A 26,829-nucleotide genomic window follows, 5' to 3' on the forward strand; every position below is an offset into this window, starting at 1 on the left:
CCTTTCTAGGCCCGAAACGTCAGCCTTCCTGCTCCTCTGATGCTGCTTGGCCTGCTGTGTTCATCCAGCTCTACACCTTGTATATCACAAATGTCCAAGTGATGTGTTGACGGTAGGGATTTTGATTTTGCAACAAATTGGTAATAAATAAAAGTGACCAGAGTTCCACAGATGATATCCTCTGTAGTAGATGTAGTTATTTAATTCTGAGTAAGTGGTCACTTTCACTGCTAGGCCTCTTGTACCCAGTTACGAGAGGAAGGTAAGTATGACATTCAGCCTTTTGGGCCTGATGTCTCATTCATTTGGATCATGGCTAATCCATCTGCCTCAAAGCCACTTTCCTGCACAAGGTCCATCTCCCTTAGATGTCATTGCAATTCAGAAATCTATCAATTTCTATCATTAACATGTTCAACGATTGAACTTTCACAGCCCTTTGGGAATTAAGAGTTCCAAAGGATGACCACCCTCAAAGTGAAGAATATCCTCCTCAGCTTGGTCTTAAATGATCAAAGCCTTATTCTGAGATGATGAACGCTAGTTTTAGGCGAACCATCCTACCTGTATCCGTCCTGTTATGCCATGTGAGAATTTTGTAAGTTTCACCTCTCGTTATTTGATACTGTAGGGAATACAAACCTAAGCCCTAAATCTCTCCGAAATGGACAATCCTGTCATCTCAGGTATTAGTCTAGTGAACTCCCTTTATGGCATGTAATCTTTCCTCTTTTACATAAGGAGACCAAGATTGTATGCAACACACCGTGTGTGGTCTCACCAGGATCTATACAATTGCAGCGGGCCATCTTTACTTTTGTGCTCAAATTTTGTCACAATAAAATATTTCATTTGCCTTCTCTATTGTTTGTTGTATCTGCATGCAAACCATTAGTGACTTATGGTCAAGGACACCCAAGTCCCTCTGGGCACCAGTACTTCCCAACCTCTTGCCATTTAAACAATACTCTGAAGTTGTTTTTCTACCAATAGCTTCACATGTTTTCATTATATCCGATCTGTCACGTACATACCCGTTCACCCCAGCTTGTCCCGGTTCGCTTGAAGTCTCAATCCATCATCCAATTTGTACTCCACCCATTTTAAATTAACAGCAAATTTGGAAATATTCCAATTGATCCCAACACCCAGAAATTCTGTAACCAGCCTGTTCAGTGATGTTGTTACACATCTCTGGAGCAGGTGGGACTTAATTCCAGGCCTCCTGGCTCAAAGGTAAGGAAATTACCACTGTGCCAGAAGAAGCTTTCCCATATGCAAATTATTATGTACCAAACCAAACCCCCTCAAATACATATTAAGAATCATAGAATTGTGGAATCTTTACAGCATGGAAGCAGGCCATTTGGCCGTTCGAGTCCAACCCAGATCTGCCCATCTACCATATTCTTGTAACCCTGCATTTCCCATGGCTAATCCACCTAGCCTGCACATCCCTGGACACTGAGCAACTTAGCATGGCTAATCCTCCTAACCTGCACATCTTTGGAAGAAGATAACTTAGACTCAAAATTTTTCTTATTTTAAAAGTACGTGTAAGGTGTTGCATTCCAGACGCAATTCACTTGGTCAAATTACTTGACTTTCAGTAAAAGACACTTTATTTTTAGACTACAGTTAAAAATACTGACAAAATAAAAATAAATGAATTTGCCTAATTGTAACTATTGAAATGCTTAATAAAATAATAAGTAATTAACAGTTCAGTATTGTAACATCCCATAAACACCCCCTTGGCAACGGCAAAGTCAATAAAGTAGATTGTCTTACATGCAATTCTAGCAGCAGGAAGGGAACTTTTAGCTGTAACAGAGAGGGGAATAAGAACTTCCACATCCAGCCTTGAGACCCAAACAACTGCAGAAAACTAAAACTAAAAATCCTGCTTCAGTGGAAGCTTGACTCAACCCATTCGGGCTGTTTCTACTGTTCCAACTTGTTTTTTGAAAGACCCCAAGGGCTCACAAACTGTTTACTTTATTGGCTTTGAGCAAACCGCTCAGTAATTCTGGCACAACCATTCTTCATTAAAACACCTGGGACAAAGTACACCTCTTAAAGCCATAATATTGTCGCACCTCCCCCCATTTCAAAAAGAAGAGCCATCAATATACAAAAACAGCTTCATTTTTTTTAAAAGTCTTTATTCTTACACTATTAGTACACTACAATACATATACATTACATTGACTCTACGCATGCAAACATCCACTACTAGTCTATTTTAGTCCAATTTTGTTTTTCCCTGTCGCTGAATGCCTCCGTCTTTGTTCATCCACTACCTCCTTTCATCCTGTCACTTGTATAATTTTCAAATTGAGTGGCTGCAATAATAAGCTCCATCTGAACAGTCTGGTATTTTTATCCTTAAATTTTCACAAAAGCCTTAAGGGGCTACGATCAATGTAAATATAATTGTCTCAGACACTTTATTGATGATATAAATGATGAAATGTTGCAAAGCCAATACAAAACTCAAGGTTGCCTCCACAATTGTGGAATATTCCCGTCGGTGACTATTCAGCTTTATGGAAAGATACCCAATAGGTCTTTCTATTGTTATGTCTTCTTGCAAGAGTGCAGCACCGACACCCAAATCACTTGCATCGATAGCCACATTGAATGGCTTTGTGTAATTATTTGTGGCTAACACTGGGGCAGTGGTTAACACAGCTTTCAGGCTGTCAAATACCTTCTGATGTTCCTCTATCTACTGAAATTTTCTGCACTTGTTCAACAAGTCAGTCAACGGAATAATCACTCTGCTAAAATTCGTACCAACTTCCAATTTAAAAAAAAAACTCGCCCCAGGAATCATACTCCCCAATAACTTCTGTTTTCATATCGTGTGGGGCCATTTTCCAAGTCCAGGAATGTGACTTGGGGTTTTGCAAACTCGCTGTCTACCAGGTTTATCACAAAGCCCGCCTCACCAAGTCAATTGAACAATTCCAATAGATGCTACAAATGTTCCTTCCACGTGTGACTAAAACTCACCAAATTGCCGATGTACACCACACATCCCAAACGCACAGAAGTTCTGAGAAAGGGTCATCAAACCCGAAACGTTAACTCTGTTTTTTCCTTCACAGATGCTGCCAGATCTGCTGAGCTTTTCCAGCAACTTTGTTTCTGTTCCTGATTTACAGTATCCGCAGTTCTTTCGGTTTTTGTTTAGTTCTCAACATTTAAAGTTTGATGCCACCATTCTAATGCTCCCTATGATTCTGGATGGTATACAGTGGATTTGAATTGTTTTGTTCCTAAGCTATCCATAACTTCCTTGAATAATTTTAATGCAAAATTTGACCTTTAATCTAGTTGTATTTCTGTGCGACGTCTTTATCTAGTAAAAACAGTTTGAGTAACTCTTCTACAATCCTTTTACCCATGATACTGCGTAATGGAATGGCCTCCAGAAATCTATTAGACACTTCCACTATGGTCAACAAATACTGATTCCAACTTTCTGTTTTAGGTAGGGGACCTACATAGTCAAGACTCTTGTAAAAGGTTCCTCAAATGTGGGAATGGGTATCAAGGATCCTGGTTTAATCACTGCTTGTGGTTTCCCAATTACCTGGCACATATGATATATCTGGCAAAATTCAATCACATCCTCTGCAGTAAGAATGTTTTTGTATTTTGGCTTGAGTTTTCCTCGCTCCTAAATGACCACCTACTGGTAATTCACACGCTACCCACAGGACCACCTTTCCGTAACCCACTGGTAATACAACTTGGTGAACTCCTGCCCATTTCTCATCTGCCTGAATATGTGATGGTCTCCATCTCCTCATCAAGACTTCATTTTTAAGATAGTAACATTCTGGGATACACTTGGATTCTTCTTCTGAGTATGCTTTTTGATACAACTGCTTTAGTTTTTCCTCTTTCTGTTGTAATTGAGCTAATTTCTCTGAACTAAAAATGTCCACTTTGTCCTCCACCTGTTCTTTGTTTTTTTTTTTTCCTTAACCATTTCATCAAACATAGTATCTGATAATTAAACTTCAACTTCCTTATCTTTATTCTTTGATTTCTGCTACTGTTTCCACCCTTGGCTTTGTGACCTTATTTACCACACAGTCAGGAAGAATTTCAGGATATAGTTCCTCTAACTCCTCAGTTGCTTGATTTTCCACTGGCTTTTCAACCACAGTAGGCATCACTCCCACCTGTGATCCAGCTAAGGAGAAACAGTATTTCTGGAACCGAGAATTTCTTTATTATTCCTACCACCACTTCTCTTCAACCTCACCTTATTTAATGGAACACTGCTCTTCTCACAATGAATTCCACATATTATCACTTTGTCTGCAACACTCCTTCTGAATTACATATCTCCCAATCTTTCACCGTCAAAGATTTACTTGCTCCCATATCCATAGAATCCATAAAATCCCTACAGTGTGGAAACAGGCCGTTTGGCCCAACAAATCCACACCGACCCTCGAAGAATTCCACCCAGACCCCTTCCCTATAACCCACCTAATCTATACATCCCTGAACACTATGGACAATTTACCATGGCCAATCCACCTAGCCTGCACATCTTTGGACTGTGGGAGGAACCCCACGCAGACACGGGGAGAATGTGCAAACTCCACACAGACGGTCACCCGAGGGCAGAATTGAATCCGGGTCCCTGGCGCTGTGAGACAGCAGTGCTAGCCACCGTGCAGCCCTAAGTCTCGTATCTCATGTGTAAACCTTACTCACACATGTAAACTCTTTAAAGAGGTCTGGCACTTTTTCTCAACCAACCCCAGACCAGGTTGTACATTCTGGTGCAGCTTTTTAGCTTCCACTGTGCTTTCCTTTAGCAATTCAACAAGACTCAATGGCCTATCCTGTTTTTCCACAGCTGTCTTCACAGTGTTTTTTTCTAAACCACCAACACTGTGACTTCATGTGGCCCACTTTATTGCAGTAAAAACATCTAAGCTTTTTTTTTTATTTTTCTTTCCCCCCCCTCATGGTATTTCTTTTTACCCTGTGGTAAACCATCTTTGCTACCTTCAAAGAGATCTCTTTTTACCTTAACAGAAACCAAAAGAACTGTGGATACTGTAAATTAGAAACAAAACAGAAATTGCTGGAAAAGCTCATAGGTCTGGTAGCATCTGTGAGAGAAATCAGAGTTAACATTTCGGTACGAGTGACCCTTCTCCAGAATTTCTGAGGAAGAGTCACTCGACCTGAAACATTAACTCTGATTTCTCTTCACAGATGCTACCAGACCTGCTGAGCTTTTCCAGCAATTTGTTTCTGTTTTTCCTTTTCCCTTACCACCTGAGGATTTTTCTTTTTACCCCAATTTCTATCTGTCACAGATTGAAATTGATGTCGGAAGCCAAGCTTTGATTTATGAACCAACTCCTCATCATCTGCCATTTCAGCTGCTAATCTTGCAGTCTTAACTCTCTTTGCTCTTCCATATGAGTTCTCACTCCTTCAGCAAATGAATTTTCGAACGCCTCCAAAATAATTGTCACTCTAAGAACATCAGATGTTAGATCTATCTTCAATGCCCTTATCCACCTTATCAAAATTACATTGATCCTTTCAAACTGTATGTATGTTTGACCAAATTCCCTACCTAGATTGCTAAAACATTGTCTGTAGGCTTCTGGTACTAGCTCATATACACTTAAGATGGCTTTATTTTCACTTCATCATACTCTGCAGACACCTGTTCTGATAGTTCTGCAAATACTTCATTAGCTCTACCTTTTCAACTTTGTTTGTATCAACAATACCCACATGGTTACAGGCCATTTCATTTACTTAGGCATTTTCTCAAATGAAATGAAAGAGCCTTCTACATCCTTTTCATTGAACTTTTGCAATGCTTGGATATATTTAAACAGATCACCACCAGGCCTTTGGCTACAATGGGATTGCTCTCCATCACTGACTTCATCACTACTTTTATCTTTCACCTCTACCAACTCAATTTTAAGTCAACTTTGCATTTTCAGTTCCAACCTCTGAATTTGAAAAACTCTCTCTTTCTCCCTTTCATTTGCAAGGGCCTTCCTTTCCTTATATTTTTGTTCTGCCAGGGCTGTACTTTCCTTTTCTTCTCTGCTCGAGCTATCCTCCCTTTTATGCTTTTCTTCTACTTTCAATCGTAATTCAATTTGTTTGATTTCCTTTTCATGTTCAAGCTGCTTCATTTGCAATTGAATTTTAGCCATTCCAATGGCATTTCTGGTATTTGTAAATGTTGAGCTATTTCAGCAATTACCTCTCCTTTTTGATGGACAAAGGAAACCCCAACTCCAGCTTGGTTGCCAGTTCCAAAAGCTTTGCCTTGCTCACTTTCTGTAAAACTGCCAAAGTAACTTTTTTAACCTCCAGGGAACTCTTAGTGTCTGAAAGGGGCATCGTTACACAAGGCACACCCTATTTAAACCAACCGGATGCACCACGCAAAATAAATAACACCAACACTCACTGCTCATGCCTTTGAGTCCAATAATCCTAATCTCAACCTGGAGTTAGAGATGTTGATCCCAACAAGTACCCTCATTTGTTTTGGACCACACCAGACCCCCTCAAAATATATTAAGATATTCTAGACCCTAACTACTTCTAAAGGCAAATACTCTAGACCCTAACTTTTTCTTCTAAAGGCAAGTATAAGGTGTTGGATTCCAGATATGATTGAATTGGTCAGTCTACCCAACTTTAAGCAAAACATGCTTTATTTTTACACTACAGTTAAAATACAGAAAAAAGTTTTTAAAAATTGCTTGGCTCTAACCCTATTGAAATTACCTATATATGAACTACTACTAATTAACTGTTCCAATATAGTAACATTCCATAAACACACCATTACCAAAGACTAATTCAGTAAAATAGATTGTCTCACATGCATTCTAGCAGCAGGAAGAGAACCCCAGCTTTTAACTGTAATAGAGACAGGAATAAGAGTTTCCGTATCCAGCTTCAATACCCCAGCAACTACCAACTACTGAAGACTAAAACTAAAAATCCTGGTTCTGTTGGAGCTTGCCCCCACCCATTCTGCTGCTTCTATTGTTTGAGCTTTCCAAAAAAAACAAGGTCTCTCAAGCTGTTCACTTTATTGGTTTTGAGCAGACTGCATGGCATCTCTGTCTCAATTTTTCTTCATTTAAAAAACAGGACAAAGTACATCTCTTAAAGCCGTAATATTGTCACAAAATAATTTTCCCCAATCTCAATCCTGACCCTGATCTATTTACTGTACTCTCTGCTTTCTGTCCATTGACAGATGTTCAATCCATATTTTCATGTCGCTACCAATCTCATATGTTCGAATTTTGCTTACTAAACTCCTGCACGGAATTTTATCAAAAACCTTCTGAAAATGCAAATGCAAATGCACCACTTCCACTGGCTTTCCTATATCTATGCTAAAAGTAACATCTTCAAAAACAAGTCCAACAGGTTTATCGATCATGATTCTCCTTCCATAGTACCTGATGACTCTGCCCAATTCTGCTATTCTTTTACATGTGTTCAATTATCACATCCTTTGTAATAGATTCTCTTCCCCTACTCCTGATATCAAGCAAACAGTTTTCCATTCTCCCTCTTTCTCCTTCTTAGACAGTAGGATTAGATTTGCTGCTTTCCATTGTGCAGGAACCTTTTTGGATCCTATGGAATTTTGAATAAAAAAGCACAAGTCCATCTAATTGTCCCTATACCTATCACTTTCATCACTGGGATGGAGCTCATCTAGTCTAAGGGATTTATTAACCTTCAATCTAGTTTACTTTTCAAGAACAGCTCTTTACAGGTAATTACTATTTGAGTTCCTCAGCTTCTAGAGTCCTTTCACAGATCTGTTTGGTTCTTTCCTCAGTAAAGAGAGATGCAAATTGAGGTTTTTTTTCCTGCAATTTCCCTGTTCTACATGAGAAACTCTCCTGTATCCACTTATAATGGACCCACCTTTGCCCCTAGTTAATCTTTTTTTCATATACCTGAAGAAGCTTTTACAGTCCACCTTTTGTTGTTCATTAGATTCCATCTGAATTCTCTCTTTCCTTTCTTTACCAGTTTCTTGGTAATCCTTTGCTGTGTTGTAAATTGCTCCCAGTCCTTGGGTTTACCACTAGTTCTGGCATCCTTATAAACCACATCCTTTGCAATGCAGTATTTAACTTCTTGTTGCAGCTATCCCTTTAGCTGTTTAGGTCTTCTGAAAATGTTTCTCTATTATTGATCATGTAGTACAACTTTAAATACTAGCCATTGTGTGCTTATAGTCAAATATTTTGGTGTATTTTCCCAATCCACCATTGTCAACATGTCTCTGACATCTTCACTGTTTCCCTTCTTCAGATTTAAGACACTACCTTCGGAATGAATTATTTCACATTTGAACTTCATGTAAAGTGTCACCCAATAAGTCACACTTATATAAAATCACTGCTGTAATGTTATGGGATTGTTTTCATATTACAGGAAGCAAACAAAACCACATGGTTCCAAATTTATAAAGGAATTAGATTGAATACTCTTGAAACTTGGATTTACTGTTGCTTAATGTAATTAAACCTAATTTATTAAACCATTCTGAATAAAGTACTATTAGTGATGACCTTGGCAGGATGCATTCCGACATAAATTGCGGTATGAGTTACGATATGAACCAGATTTCATTTTTTCTTTCTTCTCCAGTGGTTCATTTTCTGATGTGGAGGTGGTAGTACAGTCACAATACACCAGTGTTAAAAACAAGTCATGGAAAAAGAAGCTGCTTTTTATGTTTCATTTTCTGAGTCTGAGTTATTTAAAAAGTTTTTGTTGGATATTGGATGAAGGACATCTGTGAAAATTATTAGACTCAAAGTCAGAAAAGGCAGCTGTGTGAACGCCAGATGTGGTAACGTGTAGACGTTGTACTTCCCCAAGGGTAATTGTTCTGGACCCCATCTCTCAGTCAAATCATATTGTTTATTTAGTCTGATCCAATCATAAAACTTGCTCATTTATTTTCCTGTCACCTTCCCTACCTATATGCTTAGCCTGAACAAGGCTGTGTGAAACCTTGGGCTTCTGTTCAACTCCGAGAAGGATTTTAATCCTCATGTTCTATCTATTCCAAGACTTCTGACTTCCACATCGGTGACCTAGTACTCCTCCATTCCTGCCTTTTCCCTACTGTGCTGCATCACATCTGGACTCTATTTCATCAACATCTTCTAGAGCAGCCTTCCATTCTTTAATTTTCAATGTCCTAAACTCTGCTTGCCTATCATCTGCTTAAACACATTCATTGATCCTGGTTGCCACTGTCCTCTTCTTCAAATTACTCACTTGATTTCACCCCAAAAATCATCTCCATCCTCTTTCCCATTCATGCAATACTCAGGCATTCTTTCCACTTGACTGCTCCCCTGCACCGTCGTTAATGGTAGAGCTATCAACTCCCTTGGAATTCATTCCCTAAACCCCTCTGTTTCCCACCCGACATTATTTAAAGCCACCTTAAAATTCATCTTTTTGAAACCGCTTTCAACCATCCTTCTTCCTAATTTTGTACTGAACTTAATCCATTCACAAGACGTAGATATCGTTGGCAATGCCAGCATTTATTGCCTTATTCCTAATTGCTCTGAAGAAGACGGTGCTGAACTGCCTTCTTGAATTGTTGCAGTTGGACAAGGAGTTCCGGCTCTCTGACCCGGCAACTGTGACCAACGGTCATAGAACAGTACGGCACAGTACAGGCCCTTCGGCCCACAATGTTGTGCCAACCAATTATCCTACTAAGATCAAACTACCCTGCATACCCTACATTTTACTATCCTCCATGTGCCTATCCAAGAGTTGCTTAAAAGTCTCTAAAGTATCTGACTCCACTACCACTGCCGGCAGCGCGTTCCACACGCCCACCGCTCTCTGTGTGCAGAACCTACCTCTGACATCTCCCCTATACATTCCTCCAATCACCTTAAAATTATGTCCCCTTGTAATAGTCATTTCCACCCTGGGAAAAAGTCTCTGACTATCCACTCCATCTATGCCTCTCATCATCTTGTACACCTCTGTCAAGTTACCTCTCATCCGTCTTCGCTCCAATGAAAAAAGCCCTAGCTCCCTCAACCTTTCCTCTTAGGACCTGCCCTCCAGTCCGGGCAGCATCCTGATAAATCTCCTCTGCATCCTCTCTAAAGCTTCCACATCCTTCCTATAATGAGGTGACCAGAACTGAACACAATATTCCAAGTGTGGTCTAACCAGAGTTTTACAGACCTGCAGCATAACCTCACAGCTCTTAAACTCAATTCCCCTGCCAATGAAAGCCAACACACCATACACCTTCTTTACAACCCTATCAACGGGTAGCAACTTTGAGGGATCTATGGATGTGGACCCCGAGATCCCTCTGTTCCTCCACACTGCCAAGAATCCTGCCGTTAACCCTGTATTCTGCATTCAAATTCGACCTTCCAAAATAGATTACTTCACACTTTTCCGGGTTGAATTCCATCTGCCACTTTGCCCAGCTCTGCATCCTGTCAATGTCCCATTGTAACCTACAACAGCCCTCCACACTATCCACAACTCCACCAACTTCCGTGTCATCGGCAAACTTACTAACCCGCCCTTCCACTTCCTCATCAAAGTCACTTATAAAGATCACAAAGAGCAGAGGTCCCAGAACAGATCCCTGTGGAACACCACTGGTCACCGAGCTCCAGGCTGAATACTTTCCATCTACTACCACACTCTGTCTCCTATTGGACAGCCAGTTCTATATCCAGACAGCCAAATTTCCCTGAATCCCATGTCTCCTTACTTTCTGAATGAGCCTACCTTGGGGAATCTTATCAAATGCGTTGCTAAAATCCATATACACCACATTCACTGCTCTACCTTCATCAATGTGTTTTGTCACATCCTCAAAGAATTCAATAGGGCTTGTGAGGCATGACCTGCCCCCCTCAAAGCCATGCTGACCATTTCTAATCAAACTGTGTTTTTCCAAATAATCATAAATACTATCTCTCCGTATCCTCTCCAGTAATTTGCCCACCACAGAAGTAAGACTGACCAGTCTGTACTTCCCAGGATTATCCCTGTTCCCTTTCTTGAACAAGGGAATGACATTTGCCACCCTCCAATCATCTGGTACTACTCCAGTGGACAGTGAGGATGCAAAGATCATTGCCAAAGGGGCAGCAATGCCTTCCCTCGTTTCCCGTAGCAACCTTGGGTATATCCCGTCTGGCCCAGGGGACTTAACTATCCTCATGTTTTTCAAAATTTCTAGCACATCCTCCTCCCTAACATCAATCTGTTCAAGCATATCTGCCTGTTTCATGCTGTCCTCACAAACGTCAAGGTCCCTCTCACTGGTGAGTGCTGAAGCAAAGTATTCATTAAGGACGTCCCCTACATCCTCCGACTCCACGCACAAGTTCCCTCCACCATCCCTGATTGGCCCTACCCTCACTCTGGCCATCCTGTTGTTTTTCACATAACTATGGTACGTCTTGGGGTTTTCCTTGATCCTACCGGCCAAGATTTTCTAGCTCTCCTAAGTCCATTCTTCAGTTCCTTCCTGCCTACCTTGTAGACCTATAGAGCCCTGTCCGATCCTTGCTTCCCAACCTTAAATAAGCTTCCTTCTTCCTCTTGACTAGATGTTCCATGTGTCTTGTAGTTCAAGGTTCCTTCACCTTACCATCCCTTCCTTGCCTCAGTGGGACAAACCTATCCAGTACTTGTAGCTACTGCTCCCTAAACAACTTCCGCATTTCTGTTGTGCATTTCCCAGAGAACATCGGATCCCAATTTATGCTCCATAGTTCCTGCCTAATAGCATTATAATTCCCTTCCCCCCACCCCCAATTAAATACTTTCCTATACTGTTTGCTCCTATCCCTCTCCATGACTATAGTAAAGGTCAGGGAGGTGTGATCACTATCACCAGTATGCTCTCCCACCGAGAGATCTGACACCTCGCCTGGTTCGTTGCCAAGCACTAAATCCAATATGGCCTCCCCTCTAGTTGGCCTATCTACATATTGAATCAGAAATCCTTCCTGGACACACCTGACAAAATCAGCTCCATCCAAACTATTTGCATTTAGGAGGTTCCAGTCTATACTGGGGAAGTTGAAGTCACCCATGACAACAACCTGATATACTCGCAAGACAGGGTGGTGAGTGGCTTAGAGGGGAACTTGCAATTGGTGGTGCTTCCATGTACCTGCTGCCGTTGAGTTTCTAGGTGGTAGTGGTCTCAGGTTTGAAAGTTGCTGTTGGAGGAGCCTTGGTGAGTTACTGCATTGCATATTGTAAATAGTACATTCTGCATCTGTAGTGAAGGGAGTGAATGTCGAAGCTGGTGGCTGGGGTGCCAATCAAGTGGGCTGCTTTGCCCTTGTTCTTCCTGTATATGCAGAACTTGAGTTCTAATATCCTTTACGAGAGTTGCTGTTGGCCCAATTCCCACGCTGAGGTTGGAAGCATTGAATCAGGGTGGTTCCTGGTTCCCTAAAGTTAATCTGGGAAGGAGCGCCCTAGATTTTGTTCTTGTTCTGTTCTCGCAAAGTGAGGTTTTATTGGAATCAGGCCATAGTCCCTCTTCAAAGACTCTAACAAATCAGTCAAACTTTGAAAATGCAAAGCACCCCATTGTGATGCTTAAAATGGTAAAATCAGTCATGCAGCACTATTGTAGTAATGGTAACCATCAAGCTTATACCAGCAGACAGTGAAATAGCAAGTAATGATTTTTATGTTAAACAATGTATTGAGACTTTTTTGCATTGTTAGCTTCCTGGCATTTCAAATGTTTTCATATCTGTTCTTGACATTTCCAATGAGTTTCTGCACAGTTTATAAATGTTCATGTCTATGTTTAGCATTCCAAATGGCACTTTACATCTCCAAAAGGGCACCTCAACTCCTGTTAGGGTGTCACGGGAACACATCCAGTGCCATATCTCCTGGAGACTATCTCTCCCTTCCAAAGCACGGAGGAAAATTTAGACCTGCTATTTTATACTTATTTGAAATCACAAGTTTTTGTAATGCAGCTGCTTCTTCATCTGACGAAGAAGCGGTGCTCCAAAAGCTTGTGATTTCAAATAAACCTGTTGGACTATAACCTGATATCATGTGATGTCTGATTTTTGACCACCCCAGTCCAACACTGGCACATGCACATCGTTTTTGATTGACACCTATCTCTGTGAACTGCAGGCATGCATTTTGGAACTTACCCCCAATCCACTTTTCACTACTTACAACTCCCACCCTTGCAAAGGTAGTGCTGCCTGTTCAGGACAGGATTGGACATCAGCCTCTTCCTGTTTTCTCAACAACAGAGAAGCTCTATGCCATTGGAAAATTTCAGACCAAAATACTTTTAACCAGTCACTAAAATATCTTTAAATTGTGAAACATTTGTGATTGCTGCCAGTGACCTGACAATGTTCTGTATGTACGTTTGCAGTTTGTTTTTTTGTAGTATTACAGACTATGTCAGAATTTGACACTGCACTACAGAAGGTTTCTATCATCTTTAGAGGATTTAAGGAAATGCCTCTGTTAAGTAACTGTTGGATAAGCTACATTTGGGAGGCATGATACAAGTTCTGAAATACAGCTGTGGAGATAAATGGGGGGAGAAAGAAACAAAGAGCTGCAAATGCTGGAAAACAGAAACAAAATTAGAAATTGCTGGAGAAACTCAGCACGTCTGGCAGCATCTGTAGAGAGAAAGCAGTTAACATTTCTGGTCCAGTGACCCTTCTTCAGAACGATACCTGGAAGTGCTACTTGACCTGCTGCAATAAATGGGGATCCTATCATTACTGTTGGATTTTGTAGTAGTTTTTAAAAGATTTTGATCTACAGACAATAGTTCATTCCAAATGAGAACATTGTGTAGTGATTGAATCCTCTGGCTCCTTACCAATGCTTTCTTTTCTATCTCTTACAGGAATTTTTTCCAGTTAGCCTGTGATGTACCAGAACCAGAAGAAAAATTTAATATTGATGAATACTCTGACATGGTGACACTAAGCAAACCGGTTATTTACATCTCCATTGAAGAAATTATAAATACTCACTCGGTATGTGTCAGTGGCTTGGTATTGAAAAAGTTATTCAAAAGGACATACTTGTTTTTCTTTAATAGAGCTGTCGTGGGTATGATATTAATAAGAGAAAACAGCAATTTGTAGTTATATGGTGCAAATCTTTAACAAAGGATACTTTGCAAAGGCTTCATCAATCTAAAATGGACACTGAGCAGAAGAGAGCTATGAGAAGGTGGAAAAAGAATTGGTCAGAACGTGTGTTAAGGGAATTGGAGAAGCTTTAGGAAGGGTAGCTGGCCTAGGTGGTTTAAGGCATGATTTCAAATTATACTGTGGATGGATGCAAGTCCTCAGGTTTCCTGAGTTTCAAAGTAAATCATCTTTGGCCAGCTCAAGGAAGACTCTCAAATAAGAGGCGCTCAAAGGAAGCATTTCAAAGACTCCGTGAAAGCTTCTGTCAAGAAATGCAACCCAGGTGTCAATGCATGGGAGATCCTCATTCAGAAGAAACTGACTTGGAGGAAGTTTCTGTATGAAGGGGAATAATTCTTTGAGGACACCCATTGGGAGGAGGAAGTAAGAACAAGGAGCCAGAGAAAGGAATGCCAACAATCTCAAGGTCATGGACCAATTCCTCCACCTAGACAGACCTACGTGGTGGGAGATGAGGCTCTAAGATTAAGCTTATTAGCCACACACAAGGATCCCCAGAAACCATGACCAGTGGCATGGAATTTCCTACGTTAGTGAGTAATTACCTTTGACAGCGGTGACAGGTTGGTATAATAAAGATCAGGGAGCAGAGGTGGGGAGATTTTGTTGTGCTGTCACATTACACAAAAATATAGTTTGAAAGGTTTTTGAAATCATTGCCGGTCAAGATGGGGTTTGTTCCAAATAATATTTTGCTGTCTATCTACTACCTGAACTAAGTTTGGATGACCAAGCATTTACAGGGGATGTTAAATTGATGAGGGTGAGGTTGGGGTAAACCAGGAGGCTTTGAGACTTTATAATGTGGGATGGCAGGCTGGAATGAAAGTTTCAGCAGACAATGGGCTGAGATATAATCAAGATGCAGGTGATGCTATAAAGGTGGAAGTGCATATTCTTCGTGCTGAAGAATGTACTGGGTCTGAAGCTTTGTTGTAATAAGAAATATGTTTAATTCAATGTTTGGTAGTCTTTCATGCCATTTTACTAGCCTCAATTAAATTATCTGCAGTCAAAATAAGTTTGTCATAACTTGTAGTGTTTTTACTATTAAAGTGCTTTTCTTTTCGTTGCTGTAAAGAAGTGATAATACATTGAGCATATATTTGTTCACTGTAAGCAATGTCATCTCCATGTGATGTGCAAGTATCCACTGAAGGATTCAGTTCTTTCAGGCACCAGGGTGATTACTGCACTGAAAGCCTCAGCTCTACCTGTGCAAATATCTGTACTGCACCACAGTAGAAAGGAATATTAACAGTGGCATTGAATCACTGTCCTTTTGTTTGGAGTGACACTGAGAGTTCAAATTTGCAGGTACTGCATCAGCAACGTAGTTCTTAATGGATTGGACCAAGGATACCCATGTTGAAGTGGGCTCTTGTGGCACAGTGGTAGCGTCTCTATCTGTGAGCCAGAAGGCTGGGTTAAAGTCCCACTTGCTCCAGAGGTGTGTCATGTCAGGTTGATTTAAAACTATCTACCCATAGTAAAAGCATTGCAGAAACAGATTTGCAAGTCATCTGTGTTAACAAAATCCACAGTAGCTGGATGCTACCAGCTTGCTTTAGGAGTAAATATAACAGTGGTATTTGTTAAAACTGGGGAATATGTTTTTCAAAGTCCCTTGTTAAAAGTGTGGGAGATTCTTTTAAGGTGTTTATGGTTTTTTAATAAGCTAAGATTATGTTGCCTAGATACTTTGCTCATTTTATCTTAATATTATCTCAAACAGGTATTGTTTAGAACTAGAGATAGTAGGAACTGCAGATGCTGGAGAATCCGCGACAACAAGGTGCAGGGCTGGATGAACACAGCAGGCCAAGCAGCATCATAGGAGCAGAGAGGCTGACGTTTCGGGCCTAGACCCTTCATCAGAAAAGGGGGAGGGGAAGGGGGTTCCGAAATAAATAGGGAGAGAGTGGGAGGCGGATAGAAGAGGGATAGAGGAGAGGATAGGTGGAGAGGAAACAAACGGGTCGAAGAGGCGGGGATGGAGCCAGTAAAGGTGAGTGTAGGTAAGGAGTTAGGAAGGGGATAGGTCAGTCCAGGGAGGATGGATAGGTCAAGGGGGTGGGATGAGGTTGGTCGGTAGGAGATGGAGGTGCGGCTTCAGGTGGGAGGAGGGGATAGGTGGGAGGAAGAACAGGTTAGGGAGGCAGGGACGAGCTGGACTGGTTTTGGGATGCGGTAGGGGGAGGGGAGATTTTGAAACTTGTGAAATCCACATTGATACCATTGGGCTGCAGGGTTCCCAAGCGGAATATGAGTTGCTGTTCCTGCAACCTTCGGGTGGCATCGTTGTGGCACTGCAGGAGGCCCAGGATGGACATGTCGTCTGAGGAATGGGAGGGGGAGTTGAAATGGTTTGCGACTGGGAGGTGCAGTTGTTTATTGCGAACCGAGCGTAGGTGTTCTGCAAAGCGGTCCCCGAGCCTCCGCTTGGTTTCCCCGATGTAGAGGAAGCAGTATACCACATTGGCAGATGTGCAGGTGAGCATCTGCTTGATGTGGAAAGTCTTCTTGGGGCCTGGGATGGGGGTGAGGGAGGAGGTATGGGGGCAGGTGTAGCACTTCCTGCGGTTGCGGGGAAAAGTGCCGGGTGTGGTGGAGCTGGAGGGGAGTGTGGAGCGGACAAGGGAGTCACAGAGAGAGTTGTCCCTCCGGAAAGCAGATAAGGGTGGGGAGGGAAAGATGTCTTTGGTGGTGGGGTCGGATTGCAGATGGCGGAAGTGTCAGAGGATGATACGTTGGATCCGGAGGTTGGTGGGGTGGTACGTGAGGACGAGGGGGATTCTTTTTTGGTTCTTATTGCGTGGACAGAGTGTGAGGGATGAGTTGCGGGAAATATGGGAGAACTAGTTTAGAACTAGAACTAGTTCTAGAACATTGTTTAGAACTAGTTTGGTTTGACTAAATAAACCTGCCAGCTCTGAGTCATCCAGTTTAATTAAAGGCTGGCTGAACATGCTTTTAAATAATTCTAGTTTTTCAGCATTGTTGGTGAAACTTTAACTACACTTGGCTTCTCCTACACGTTGTCTAATATCATCTGCCCTCTGTTAATTCCAATTCATCCAAAGCTTCACAGACTGTATCATGTCCCAAATTGAACATATTTACCCACTGCCTTCAAGGTTGTTGGCCTATGTCGAATTCCTTATCCTAGTTGAATTTTATATTAATTGGGTGTCTCCACGTTTCTCCATTGCTTTGTAATACCTTCTATCTGGAACTGCTAGCTCACCATTCCCATGCATGTCTTCTGATTCTAGTCCTCTGCCTATTCCTTTCCTCATCTTCTCCAATCCAAAACATCATTTGTTCCCTTCAGCACCTTCATCTCCATTCTTTGGAATTCTTTTCCCAAACCCCTCTATCACCTTTTCTCCCTCAACATTTAAAAGGCTTCTTAAAGTATTTGCCTTTGAGATTGAAAAACATCAACATTCACTGCTTTCTCATGATACTAAGTTCTACTTGAACGCATTTTTCCCCTGTGGCTTATCCTTTTGCTGAATCAACAATATATTTTGCCTTGTGTATCACTTCCGTCTCCTGTCTGAAACTAAGCATTTTTAATAAACCCCTGTTTTCCTGAGCTTGCGTTAGTTCAGTTTTCTTAAGTCTTGAGCTGATGTGAATATGTGCAATAATTAGAACCCTATATTTTATCATTCTGTTTCTGATGGACTGCTCTGTACTCATTATATGTCCATAATGTACTGAAGCTTCTGTGTATTTAGTATATATAACTTGTCCAAAAGCCCATACAAACTGTAGAGAATAAAGACCTTTATATATAGAGGACTGGAGTACAAGAACACAGCTATACAAAATTTGGAGCACTGAGAGCAGATCTGGGTAGCACACCTGAGGAAGCCTATATCAGTCTCGGAGGGAGTACAACATACATTTACGTGAGGATTAAGTTATGAGGAGGTATTATGCAAGTTAGGGCTGTTTTCCCTACAATTTAGAAGCTTAACGGAACTAGGGGGCATAGAGTAAATATTAGGCACAGACAGTTCTGGAGTAATGTTAGGAAGCCATTCTATGCATTAAAGAAGGTAAAGGTTTGGAACTCTCTCCCATAAATGGAAGCCAATGCTAGATCGGCTGTTAATTTTAAAACTGAGATAAATACATTTTTGTTAAGCAAAGATGCTTGCATGTAGCCAAAGGGCAGGTACATTGAGTTAGGCCACAGATTGGTCATGATCGCATTGAATGGTGAAACAAGCTTGAGGGGCTGAATGGCTCCTGATCCTATGTTCCAATGTTTACACAATTGCCACTTGATCTCCCCAGCTTGCATCGGTGCAGAATTTGCTCCTTCCTCTATGTAGTTGTGTCTCTGTTCCATACCAAGAATTGTTCAACTCCCCATTGTATCAACTAAATCTTCACAATTTATTCATGGCTCGGCGTTGATCAGCATTAAACATTGACCTTGCTGATCCGTTTATAGTCTTTCAGCTTTAGTTGTTGGTTTCTGCAGTTGAGATGTTATGGACCTCTTTAATGTTAACATTCATCTCTCTCTGCACCTTCTCGGCAGCTGTGACATTGTACCCTGCACTCTGTTCTGTTACCCTGATACACTTGGATAGTGCAACCTGCCTGTAAAGCACGTAAAACAACACTTTTCACTGTCCCTTGGTACATGTGACCATACGAAGTCAAATTAAAGTGGATTGTGGAATGTTTCCATATAAAATTCATCCATTGAAATATGATTGATTCTTTTTGTCCCCCACTTAACTTCCTCCTGTTTATAACTACCTGATAGCTGTCCATCTGATGACTGCACAGTCTTTAACATCGGAGAAGTGAGCCCTGCTCGCAAATAACTTCACATGACATCAGTGACGGCAGTATCCTGTACCCGCTTTTTTTGGATGACTACATTAATTGTGAACTGCCTTCCTGTTCCATGCCTCGAAAAGGAAAGATCGGGCCCTGTCACTATAGTACAGAAAGTCTAGAAGTTAGTAGCTCCAAGTCTTGACACAACATTATTATTTAAAAACAATTACTTCATGGTGGCACAGTGGTTAGCACTGCTGCCTTATAGCACTGGGACCAGGGTACAATTCTAGCCTCGGGAAATTGTCTGTGTGTGTGGAGTTTGCTTGTTGTCCCTGTGTTTGCTGGGGTTTCCAAAAGAGTCCTCTGGCTTCCTCCAAAGATGTGCAGGCTAGGTGGATTTGCTGTGGTAAATTACCCCACAGTGTCCAGAGCTATGCAGGATAGGTGGATGAACGGTGGTAAATTCAGGGTTACGGGGCTGTTGGGTCTCGGTGGGATGATGTTTGGAGGGTTGGTGCAAACTCAATAGGTGAATGGCCTCGTTCTGCACTTTAGGGATTCTATGATTCTACTTCAGGAAGAAATCCAATGAATACTTGATTTTTGTCAGTATACTTCCTTTCTTTACAACATGTTTCCAGAGTTGGAGGATTTGAGCTATAGGGTGCAGCAGAATAGACTGGGGCTATTTTTCCCGGGGCATTGGAGGCAGAAGGGTGACCTTGTAAAGAAACCCAAATCAAGAGACCCTTTTCCCCCACTTGGCTTGCCTTGGTCTTGATCCTGGGACTCCAGGGGTGCTCTTCTGGCAGAAGCCACAGCTGCCTCTGTGCAGAGCCCCCACAAGAGGGCACTTCTGCCCAGGATTCCAGAGAAAGGCAAGGTGGGAGCCTTGCCAGTGCCTTGTGGATTGGCAGGCCTTCCATGGAAGAGACAGCATGGATAGCTCACTGGCTCTGCATTCGGCTGAAGATAACTCTGAAACCACAAGAAGATTTCAGCCTACATCTCTTAAGTACGTGTACTTTAAGCCAACTTTATAAACAGAATTGGTGTATGTGTGGGGTTTAATCAAGTCTCTTGTATTCATTCCAATTTTCTAAATGGTCATTCAATTTTCTGACAGCACGTGTCTCAGTTCCTAGGAATTCACTCAGATTCATAGATTTCCCGAACCTGCACTTAGAGATCAGATCTGGAAATCTGACAGCATCCCACTGCCTATCTCTACCAGCTTTACCAACAACATCCTCTGAATTTGCACTTTTCCCTCCGAGTACAGATACCATTCACAATTCTGGCACAATGACTTCAAATCAGGAACTCCCTTTGTCTCCTGCGAGTCTTTGTTCCTGTTCTAATTTTCATGCAAAGACTGCTTTCTCATTGACTGTGAAAATAGGAGCGATATATTGAAACAAAGTAACTTTTTTCCATTAAACCTATCCCTACGTCATTAGGTCACATGTGCACATGCGCACACACAGCTTGTTTCCAGTTAGAAATGTAAATCTTTAACTTCAAGCTGTTCCTTTGATCTGAAAGTATATATTTAAAACACGTCCTAGTTTACGAGTTGGCATCAAACATTTTCTGATCTGGGCAAATTGCATGAATATTTCAAACCTATCCTGAGCCCTTCTCAGACAGAATATCTCCTCGAGGTGGTTAACAAAGATTCCATTGTTTTGTCCTTTTACAGTAGCCTGGCATGGTCAGCAATGTGCACCAAGTGAATGTGCTCAGACAAGCCTTTTGTTTGGATGCTGTTGATGCGAATGTTCAATACCAAAGTTTCTGTTCTTAAATGGCTCTGTTTGAAAAGGCTTTGAATGAACACAATAATCTTTCTCCTGCTGTAAATTCATTGGTTATGCTGTTCTATTTCTGCATTCATTATTTTAAAATAGGGAAATCCATTGAAAGATTTTGCTTGGCAACTCTCCATCTCCCACTTGGCGTTTGCTTTTCTAACCATGCTAATTTGAATGGACTTGCAGTTCCACAAGCATTGGCAGCCATTCTTCTTGTGTGAGTGTGTTGGCAGAGGCTTTTAACCAATGGCGATGCAGGACAGCAATAGGGAACACCAATCTTTGTGGGTTTTCCTTGTCTACAGAAGGTGCATGACCTCTATTCAGTAGCTCATGTAGATGAAACTCTGGCTTGGCAGCTCTGAACTGCAACCTGCCAGCATGTTGCTGTTTAATGCATTGTGCAACTGAACCACCCAGTGTTCCATTGAAATGCAACCACTTAATAACTCTCCCTCCTGAGTCCACTGTCTGCAATGTGGCACAGTGAGCAGCGATATCACCTGAGGTTAATTGGGAACATAATACACAGAGGTATTAAGTGAGCATTTATCACTTTTATAACCTTTCATTATGTTCTCGTATTGAATCCTCTTTCCTGATTTATGTCTGCCATCTTCTTGTTCACCTTCTACCCGATAACAATAATTAACAGTGCTCCCTTCTGCATTCAATAGTTGATTGATCCAGGAAGTGCTATTCTGAAACATGTCTACATGACATCCCTGAACGAAAATGAACCATTGTTAAAATCAGCCTGAGTGAAGCAGGTGACGTCAAAACTTGCATCGCACTTGCCTTTCACTAGAATCCACCTTGTCAAGACAGTGCAAAGTGAAGGAATTGGTCTCGTTTGGTGTGTTGGTTATTACCCAGGTCCACCTGAGCACGCAAAAATATTTATGGCACAGAGATTCATGCGTTTAATAGTAACACAAGCAATAGGAGCAAGAACAGACCATTCAGCTCCATGTGCTTGTTCTGCCATAAAATAAGATCGTGGCTGATCATTAACCGTAGCTCCACTTTACTACCCATTCTGTTTATCCTTTGATTCAGCCATGGGACCAAAATTCTGTCTGTCTCTGCCTTACTTTACATCACTAATGATTACATTTATCTTCAAGTTTGCTTGAAATCATTGGGCGGTTCAAAGTTTGAACTTTATCCAGAAAAATGGTTGTTGAAAAATTTTACCTTGTATAGGTAGATTTCAGAACCAGTACTGATTTAAGATGCTTTTTTATAAAATTAGAAAGTTAAATCAGTTCAATTTGTGCCACTTCATGCAGCTTCCATCATTACTGCTTCTTAGTATTTCTATTTTGAGAAATGCTTGACCATTGCAGGAAAGGATGCCTTCCTGCTCCAGTTTTACTTCCTCTTTCTGACAACCCTGTTCAGATTGAAGGGAAACTTGGTAAGAAGCTGGTTAAACATTTACAAATGGCGCAACTTGCTCAGTGAGGATTGACTAATGTCAGCCAGTTTGAGACAGTTTTCGAACTAAGATCCTCACCTGAGGATCACACCATGTTGCCAGATCCATCCTTGTGTTGCATGTTTTAAACCCTGCTATAACTTTTCTTTATGGGTCTGTGTTCCAGTTTAAACTGATTCAAAATATGGCTGTAAAAACAAATTTTTGTTAACCATTGGCAATAGCCTGGCCAACACAAGCAAATAAACCTGAAGCAAAGTGTTGTAATTCTTCAAATAAAAATATTCAAAAGAATCCTCGAGCAAGTTGTAAATTTGTCTGGCGTGGTGGAATGCAGTGATAGTTATCATTTGAATCTTTGTCAGGTTGCTATGCGTGATGATCCAGCATGTAAAATACTTGGATCTTTGCCAGTCTGCCTGCAGGTCTTATTAAAAAAAAAAATTATTAGCTAAATTGATTAGAATTAAAGATTTCATCTTATAAGGGAGCAATAATGTCTTTGGCATGAAACACCACCATAATCAACAGTATGGGGTTAGCGCTTAAATGTACCTGTAAAAAATCAGAAACTGAAGCACCTGACCGTTTTAAAGCTGGCATAATGCATTGTATTATTTTTTCTCATTTCCCTCCAATTAAAATGATAACTGTCATGGAGACTGATAACTATTTTTATTAGAGGTTCATTTCCCAAATGACCAAAGGGTGAGATTTCACTTCTTAAGACTTTTACTACAACAAACTAAAATCTGCACAGCTCATGCATTTGTAGTTCGTTAATACATCACGGTAAACCAGAAGAAAAGGTTTGCACACATTAACAAAATTTATTGTGTCTTATAAAACATTTTTATTCAATGCCACCTTTCTGACAAATATGTGGCATTGAAAGAACGTACCCAAGGTCACCTTAGCTCTTCACTGCATATTCACCCCTACTCACTGTGCCAGGTTAAAACTTTCTCTTTTAACAATTGTTAGGGTGACCAGACACCTCCGTTTTGCCAGAACAGTCCTGGTATTCAGACTGTTTCCTCAAAATGCTCAAATGTCCCGATTTTCAGTTTTCCTGTTTATTCTGCGAGAGCTGGATAAGTTGGAATTGATTTCAAGTTTGTGTAAATGTCCTTGTTCTGCTGCACAGCCTGCAACACTCTATTACACTTCTGGATAACCTGTGGGATACATTTCCAGATGACGTCAGCAGAAAACAAGCTGCTGGATGGCAGGAGGCACTTGTGTGACTTGTTTGCATCGACAGAGTACAGTTTCCTCACAACTTAATGACTTGGAAAGATGAAAAATTATTTTCTTTTTTTGAATTTGTTCATGGACCTGGTGTGGTCCTATTCCTAATTTCCCAAAGGGCGAATAAGAGTCGACCCGTTTCTGTGCGTCTGGAGTCACATGTAGACCAGACCAGATAATGTGGCAGATTTGTTGTTTTTTATTCATTCACGGGATGAGGGTGTTGCTGGCTAGACAGCATTTATTGTCCATCCCTAATTGCCCAGAGGGCAGTGAGGAGTCAACCACTTTGCTGTGGGTCTGGAGTCACATGTAGGCTAGACGAGGTAAGGATGGCAGTTTCCTTCCCTAAAGGACATTAGTGAACCAGATGAGTTTTTCCAACAATTGGCAATGAATTCACAGTCATCATGAGATTCTTAATTCCAGATATTTTTATTGAATTCAAATTCCACCATCTGCCATGGCAGGATTTGAACCCAGGTCTCCAGAATGTGGTTTGGGTCTCTGGATTAACAGTCCAGCGTTAATACCGCTAGGCCAACGCCTCCCCTGTTTCCCTCAACAACGCTAGTGAACCAAATGGGTTTTTATGACAATTGACCCTGGTTGGATGGACACCATTAGGCTTACAATTTATTCTGGATTTTGCAATTGAATTGAAATTTCACCTTTTCTCTATAGGATTTGAGCTCCTATCCTCCTGGTTTCCCCAGGTGCTCCAGTTTCCTCCCACAGTCCAAACATTTGCAAGTGAAGTGGTTTGGCCATGCTAAATTGCCCATAGTGTCTAGGGATGTGTAGGGATTAGCCATGGGGATTGCAAGGTTATGGGGATAGTATAGAGGGTGGGTCTGAGTGGATGTTCTTCAGAGGGTCAGTGTGAACTTGTTGGACTGAATGGCCTGCTTCCACACTGGAGGGATTCTATGATCCTCAGAACATTGGCCTAAGCTTTGAATCAGTAGACCAGAGACTTACCGCTGCACCACTGGGCTTTTTCCTCATATACCTATGAAGCTGCAGTAAGAAGCTCATGTTGTGAAGGAGGATTATTTCAGAGCACTCAGTTTCCACTTTTGAGAATCTAATCACCCTAACCATTGTCCTGTTCTGGATGAGTTTCCCAGTTACAGTCATCATCAACTGGGCACACTTGAACAATTCCCCCATTCTTTAAATTGTCTAAAGTCCCTCTATTCTGTTTTATTTTTCTTATTGTCTTCTGTTCTCAAGAAGGGTCACTGGTCTTGAAATATTATTTCTGATTCTGTCTCCACAGAATCTGCCAGAATTCTGAGTTTCTCCAGCAATTTCTGTTTCTGTCTCAGATTTTCAGCATCCTCAGCTATTTGTTTTATTTAAATTTGCCTCCCATTCTGAAGTAGTGTGGAGTAATTTCTCAGCAAGCTTCTAATCATCCTATGTAGGAACACCCTACTTACTTTTGTAAGCTTCATTTACTAAATCACCCTTCGTGCTCAGAGAAGGAGACATCTCTAAAATGTTGTTGCTAGCCTTCAGTGCATTCCTAAAGGCACATGTTTCCGGTGTCTTCCCATTCAAGATGGAAAAGTATTGCTCCCAAATACATGTCCAGCTGAGTGCCTTACTCCTCCGCTTTGTTACAATCTTGACCATCAGGAAAGCCATGCTGTTGTATTATAAAGTTATGCCTTTATGAGCTTTGCTCATATTTGGGTTGCTTTCAAAACCACCTAATTTTGCTTCATCAAGGAACGTTTATTAAAGTTTCTCCATTTTCTGGTTTGGGTTTAGTGGTTTTTACCACAAAATATAAACCATGTTTGCCATTTTTGTTTGCATTTTATAAACCCCATATATCTGTTGTGTCTTTCCCTTCAATGTACTGTCCCACTTCTTAAAAACTTATGCCAGTACTCTGATACCTGTGTGGTTTCTGAGCAAGCTGAGAGTTTGTAGACAAGCTGTTGCAAATTTATTGGCATAATAATTAAGAAAATTTTCCTGACCTAAAATTGCTAAGTGCAAGAAACTAGTCTGTTTCTCATTTGATCACAGTGTGCGTTCCTTTCAGTGTATGCTCTGAATTAGGGTTTTGCAAGTAACATTCTCAGGAAAGCAAAGACTACAACTTTACAAACCAGTGCTAACTAATGTGGAAAACTTGATAAGTATGTTGAAGTTCAGTAGTCGAAGTTAATGACTTATGAATTAAAACATGTAGCCATTGCGGTTTCTCCATAAATACATTCACTTGTGGAATATTTTTTGTGGTACCTTTCTTTAGTGATTACTGAGCAGTACCGTATTTTAAGCTACAAAAATGTTACAGGTGCCATACTGCATGGTAAGATAAGCAATTAGGACAAAAGCTGCGGAAAAACATTCGGGAGCAAATTATCTTGTAAGTAAGAATATTGCAAAGAGCTACCAGGATCTGTGTAATATCAATTTCTGATGTTTTTAAAAGTTTTCACAATCCAAACCTTCATTTGAATTCAGATCCACAGAAAAGGGGATAAATGTAACTTAGAGTCTCAAAGTGACTTTGACAACCTTCGCAGAAATTGATTGAAGAAAAAAAAGAGTTTGCAGATGCTGAAAATCAGAAGCAAAATCAAATTGCTGGAAAAACTCAGCAGGTCTGGCAGCACCTAATGTAGAGAAAGCAGAGTCCATATTTCAGAACTGGTTCAGTTTTTGTTGATCACACTTTGAAGAAATTGATTGAGTTTTTTGAGTAATTGACAAAGATGATTGAAGGTAGGCTGGTGGATGTTGTCTACATGGACTTTAGCAAGGCCTTTGACATGGTCCCTCAAGCAGGCTGATACAGAAGGTGAGGTCACATGGTAACTGCGGTGAGCTGGTAAAATGGATACAGATCTGACTTGGTCGTAGAAGACAGACGGTAGTGGTGCAAGGGTATTTTTCTAAATGGAGACCTATAATCACTGGTGTTCCACAGGGATCAGTGCTGGGACACCTGTTGTTTGTTTTTATATTATAAATATATATGATTTGAAGAGGGAATGCAGCACAAAGGTTGGGGGAGCTACAGATAATGAGGAGGATTGCCAGAGGATATAGATAAGCTAGAGAAATGGCAGACATAATGCGAGGTGATGTATTTTGGAAGGTATAATGCAGGAGGAAAGTATACAGTAAATGGTAGAACCCTTAGAAGCATTAATGTACAGCAGGATCTAGGCATACAGATCTACAG

At 41.1% G+C, this 26,829-nt stretch overlaps 1 protein-coding gene across 1 annotated transcript in view; it reads left to right on the plus strand.

Moving 5' to 3' along the window:
* iqgap2 (IQ motif containing GTPase activating protein 2) overlaps positions 1 to 26,829 on the plus strand; it is a 333,913-nt gene that overhangs the window by 261,606 nt on the left and 45,478 nt on the right. Inside the window, exon 30 of the mRNA XM_048593829.1 lies at positions 13,988 to 14,120. Within this exon, the coding sequence (XP_048449786.1) occupies positions 13,988 to 14,120 (133 nt within the window). The remainder of the gene's footprint in view (positions 1 to 13,987; positions 14,121 to 26,829) is intronic.

The sequence above is a fragment of the Rhincodon typus genome, chromosome 3 (genome assembly GCF_021869965.1).
Source record: "Rhincodon typus isolate 14 chromosome 3, sRhiTyp1.1, whole genome shotgun sequence".
Classification (NCBI taxonomy): domain Eukaryota; kingdom Metazoa; phylum Chordata; class Chondrichthyes; order Orectolobiformes; family Rhincodontidae; genus Rhincodon; species Rhincodon typus.